General features: G+C 52.6%; 1 protein-coding gene across 2 annotated transcripts in view; it reads left to right on the top strand.

Moving 5' to 3' along the window:
• The first annotated feature begins 1,676 nt into the window (after positions 1 to 1,676).
• LOC113208034 (ATP-dependent helicase brm-like) overlaps positions 1,677 to 5,327 on the top strand; it is a 26,556-nt gene continuing 22,905 nt past the window's right edge. For both annotated transcript variants that reach the window (XM_052266234.1, XM_052266233.1), the window contains exons 1-3: positions 1,677 to 1,821; positions 2,047 to 2,125; positions 2,612 to 2,629. In XM_052266234.1, coding sequence (XP_052122194.1) covers positions 1,692 to 1,821; positions 2,047 to 2,125; positions 2,612 to 2,629 — 227 coding nt within the window. In that variant the 5' untranslated portion in view covers positions 1,677 to 1,691. The remainder of the gene's footprint in view (positions 1,822 to 2,046; positions 2,126 to 2,611; positions 2,630 to 5,327) is intronic.

The raw sequence follows: 5,327 nt of genomic DNA, 5'->3' as shown, positions 1-5,327 counted from the left end.
AAAATCAATTATCATTTTTCTGTATTACCACGTAACATATTGATTTTGTCGTTTGAGCATGCGTCGGATTACAAAGTAGGCAGTTCTGCAAATAGCCCACAATTTCATAGTTCGTTGATTCGAAGTCGAACGGATCCAATTCGAAACTTCGATTTGTTTGACATCAAATTAGACAAATTCGGAATCGGTAGTATTCAAATCGGGTCGATTCAAATCGAGATCGAAAAATTCTGACAGCTCTAGTAGCGTGGTGCCGATACATAGGTCCTCTAATGAAGCGGCCAATGTTCATACAAACACAAGAAGAAAACACGCGACGGAGGAGTGGAAACGAGCGATTATTTGACGGGAGGAGACACTTTGACGAGCAGCGTACAGCCTCTACGACCTCACCGCGCCCGAGGGTGCCGGGGTGTCCCAGCGCGTGACACTTGTCGACAGCCTTAGCGTGCGTCGAGTGGGTGGCATCACGGCTGCGCGCGACCGCCGCCCGCCCCGACGCCGTGTAACAGGTGAGAGGGCTGCGGGGCCTGCGGGGCGGGAGGCTTGGCTTAGAGAGATTTCTGCCGAGGGGGAGCCGCCAGGGTGTCGTTGACACGTTTTGTGTTGGAGGAGGAGGGGGGGGGGGACAAGGTTACTGGCCCCCTTTTCGCTTCCTCGTTGGTGCCCCTCGAAGAGACGTATGCCAGTAGTGTTGGTGCGAGGAGGTGCTGGTGACAGGTCTGGTCGGGAAGTAGGTCTCGGGGTGCGGCCCCGCCCCGCACCAGCCTATACCGCCCGGCCTGCAGCGGCCTATGCTAATTTGACGCGCGAGACTAAGTGGCTCGGACCGGTGGGCTGGGAGCGGCTGGGAGCGCGGCGTGCCGTGTTGTAGGGAGGGGTTGGATTAGGGGGAGGGTTAGGTCAGGTTCCGGGGTCATGCTTTAGGTTAGGGAAGGTCAGACCGTGATGTGGCGAGTGTTGCGAGAGCGCACACTGGGCGAGCGTAACAGTGCTTCGAGTGAAACCACAATTCAGTAGTTAGAGGGCTTCATGCCATACCGTTCGAATATTCGAATCACCGGAGAACGCTGATTCTCTGGTTCTATTTGGCGCTATGGGATGGCTCCGGACACAACTTAGCGAACATAATATGGCGACATTTTTTAAAGCCTTTGGAACAAACTGTTGAGTGTTCTTGTTTACAGGATAAAAACGGGGCATTGGTTTTCAACATTTGGTTGAGTAAAACAAAAGAGCCCCCCCCCCCGTTTGAATTCGCGGGAGAGATAAGATTACTGGGTTTAACGCGATGCCTTTCAAACCAAGATAACACTGTAAACCCAAGTGTGTACATAGTACACTCTTCCTTGTGTGTACTTGAAAGCACAAACAACAAAGTGTGTGCCTGGCATGGCACACACTAGGAAGTGTGAACATGCGTGGCACACAAGTCTAAGTGTGTACCCGGCACATATCGTAGCGCTATGGCAAGTGCAAACTTCCAATGTATGTAAACACTTGGGTTTACAGTGAAGTCATTTTCACCGTGTAAACGTGACATAAACATATCTTGAACAATTGTCTTCAAAACGGTGTTAGCCTTAGTATAACGCCTAAGGCGTCATCCAGAAAGAAAGTCTGGCATTCGCACTTACGAAGCTGCCATAACCACTGCAAGCCTTTTGCTGGTGATAGAAGAGGTACGAAAGATGTCTGTGTTTCTGTTGGCAGGCATCTCGATGCACAAGGGCTACGCCTTCGTCCAGTTTGCCAACGCCTTCGACGCTCGCAGCGCCTGCCTGGGCGAGGACAAGAGAGTGGTGCTCGGGCAGACACTAGGTAAGCAAAGACAAGGCGATGGCCGTGGGGTCGGTACGCGAGAGACCGTGGGTGCGACAAGGACTACTTCGTTTTGCGTCTTAAAATTTTGTGGAGGAAGATGAGAACTGTTGGCTGAAACGACGTGTTTGGAAGTGTGATAATTTTTTGTGCGAACCTGCTCTACATACAATTTTTGTTTTGTTTTGAAAATAGAACCTTACGATATTCTGGTTTTGTTTCCAGATGTTAATTTGGTGTCAGAGCCGAAAGCTCACCAAACTGGTAGAAAGAGACAAAATATTACGAAAACTGGGAACGACTGGTGAGTTTTTGATTCTTTTACACTTTTTTTTTTGTCAGTGGACGTGGAAAGACCTTGATTTTTGTGCTTGCAATACCCCAGTACAGTATTAGTTCGCTCCTCGACGAAGCAGTGTAATTATTACAAATCAAATAAGTTATTTTGTTGTTGTAGCCTAGAACATGCCCAGCCCAGATGTATATTTCCACCTGCTTATGACTCGCCGCAATATTTTTACGCGCATATTGTTCGCTCTGCCTCATTTGTTTAATTTTTTTGACTGCTCCGTCTCACGGACACTGAATTTCAACTATCTCTTGTGATTTAAAAAGAAGACAAAAAAAAACTGGTGAAAGTTAGATCTCCTAAAGGCATCAGCATAGAACACAAACCCTACGACGTACCTCGCACCCCTTATTGTGCAAAAGCAATTACATATTTTACTTTGAGTTGTTTTATTTTTGCCTACCGCCTCCCTGACGCGTTGCTCTTCTTTCTTTGTTGCAGGGATTACTACTATGATAGGTGAGTATTGCAGGCGTCAAGGTCACCCACCGTCCCTCCGTGACCAACGGCCAACCGCACGTACCCCGCCCCGCGGGCAGGCAGGCTGGTGCGCAACAGCGGGGTGCGCGCCGAGAGAACGCTAATCTGAACGCGAACCCAAGCAGGTCCCATTGTTAGGGTCGCGCGTGTCCGGGAGCCTCCCCCCCCCCCCCCCTCCTGCACCCTGTCCAATTACCCCTGCGCCAACACGACCTGAGCGGCCCGAGCGCCTGCCAGCGCCATGAAGTCCACCGTGACGGGGAATGTGGCCATGGGCCATGGGCTCGAACAGTCTGCTTGGATAGCTCTCCACTAGGAAAAATGAATAACGAAAACTTGCCCTGGGGGGGTTCCCTGACAAGGAGGAAATTACTTGGGTTCGTAGCATACGGGCTATTTCGGGGTATTCTCTTGCCATTTCGGTTATTTCTCGCCTATTTCGGACTTTTACAGGGTATTTCGCGGTATTTCGCAGCATTTCTAAGGTATTTCGCGACTATTTTACCACCTTTTTCGTGTCTATTTCCGGTCTGTTTCGCCTTTCTTTCGGGCCATTTCGGGGGAATATGTACGAGCTACTTCGCAAGTGATTTCCCCTTCGTTCCCTGATTTCTTTTGGCGCGGCTCTCTTTTTTTCCCCCGAAGCCTTGGGGGCTGCCTCAGTGGAGGTTGCCTACCCGGCCTAGTCGCAACCTTTTGATGCTTTCCTGCTGCCTTGATGGATAAACACACCCCTCCTCCTTTTTCACGTTGACCAAACGATGAAAGCGTCCGCCGTCCGCTGACCGTGCGGTAGCCCGCCTGTATCGTGGATTTTTTTAACCTTTCGAGTCCGGCGGCACCAGATTGGAAAGGGGCGAGGGGGGAAGGGTTTGGCGAACGAGATTGCGGAGTGCCTCGGGGAAATGGACTCACGAAACATTTTGGGAAACGGCTGTGTGCGTGTGTGGGCGGTGCGTTTGGTGACCGGTGGCTCACTCACCGGTTGCTGACCGGTGGGTCCTAGGTGGGTGCCCCAGCGGGTGCCCCGACGGCCGGCGGGTGCCCCGGCGGGTGCCCCGGCGGGTGCCCCGGCGGGTGCCCCGGTGGGTGCCCCGGTGGGTCCCCGACCCGGCCCAGTGACTCACTTGGCCAGACGGCCCAGGTGGGGAGGGGCCGCGGGGCGCCTTGGCACGCTCCGAGGCTCTCGTGCCGCCAGTCTCTCGACACCTGTATAAATATCGCTTGCAGAGGCGGTAGCCCCCTCCCCCCCCTTTCCCCGTGTTTTTTGGCGGGTTGCGGAGGAGGCGTTACCGGCTTCCGCTTCCTCAGCGTAAACGGGAAAAAAGAAAGATTAGTCGTCGGAACTAAAGCAATTTGAGGATAGTAGTTAATCAAACAATTGCTATAGGGACTAATTAGTTTTTAAAGCCAAGTTAGTTGCTAGTTGCTAGAACGGAGCGACATTTCGTCCTAACGAGAAAGTTCATTCTGATTCCACAAAGTTTGATGCATTCCGACGTGCAGCGCAGTGTATTTTATTAATGTGGTCGATAATATTACCGGTAGAAAAAAGTAAAAGCTGCTTCACGTTACTGAAAGACTGTAGAACATTATAGGCCTACTCAAAAGAAAAGAAAAATGAATGCTACAACGGTAAAACTGTGGTAGAGAGGTTTAAACATGGGACTTCCGAAAGCGTCCAAAAGCAGATCAAACTTTGTGTAACCGGACCACAGCAGCTCGAACTTTGTATAGCGGGAGCGCAGCACATCGGACTTTGTGTAACCGTATAGCGCAACATATCGAACTTTGTCGTTAAGACGCATCATGGGGTGTCACTCCTGCAGGCGCCGACCCCCATCAGTCCTGAAGAAGAAACATCCAACGAGTGAATGGGGGATTTTTACAGCGAGAGCCCCCCCTCCCCCTGATCCGTCAATGAGGGTGCTTTCAGCCTCAGCACACGGCAGCGAGAACTTTCAAAATTTGACCAAAATAAGCTACTATTGTGAATTTGGAAAAGCCCCTTGAGCAACCTCGGCTCAGATGTATCATCAGCTTTCATTTCCGATGTTGCTTGGATTTTTTTTTCCGAGTAGCGCCCCCAGCAGAAACCGCACCACCGCAGCCCGAGGTATTCCTGAGAATTGCCCAGCCAGCCAGCCAGCCAGGCCCCGCGGCCAGCTGGGCCGACTACAGCCGCAAACAGGCGTACGGTCGCGCCGCGCCCGCCCAGCCCTTCTTTACGGGCCCGATGAAAGGACGAACCCCAACAACCTCGGCAGAGGCGCGCCTGCTCTGGCGTCTCTCGGTGTTTTGTTTGGGTCAAGCAGAACTCCCACTTTCCCCCGCGGCCACAGCGCGCCCACAAAACCCTCTCCGCCTTATTGCCCTGCGCCTCTATAGAAAGTACTTTAGTCATGGAAAGCGGGAAAGCGTTTCGCTGCCGCGAGACTGATAGAATTCCGCTTTGTGGCTGCTCGACATTATTCTCTACCCCCGACGCCGAGCTGCGCCAGACGATGTAAATGCGCCGCCCTGCCGACGACTGCAGTCAGGCCAAAGGGAGGCGCGCGGCGTGAGCAGCGCTGGTCGCCCCGAGCTGTCCTGCCTCGATCGGAAACAGATATCGCACAGCTTGCATCGGGGCAGTCGCACGGCGGCGCTGCGGGGCGCGGGGCGAGGTGGGTGAGGG

Source organism: Frankliniella occidentalis, unplaced genomic scaffold (genome assembly GCF_000697945.3).
Source record: "Frankliniella occidentalis isolate FOCC.00 unplaced genomic scaffold, Focc_3.1 Scaffold36, whole genome shotgun sequence".
NCBI lineage: Eukaryota > Metazoa > Arthropoda > Insecta > Thysanoptera > Thripidae > Frankliniella > Frankliniella occidentalis.
The sequence above is the reverse complement of the archived record's forward strand: the minus strand, read 5'-3'. Positions and strand labels throughout refer to the sequence as shown.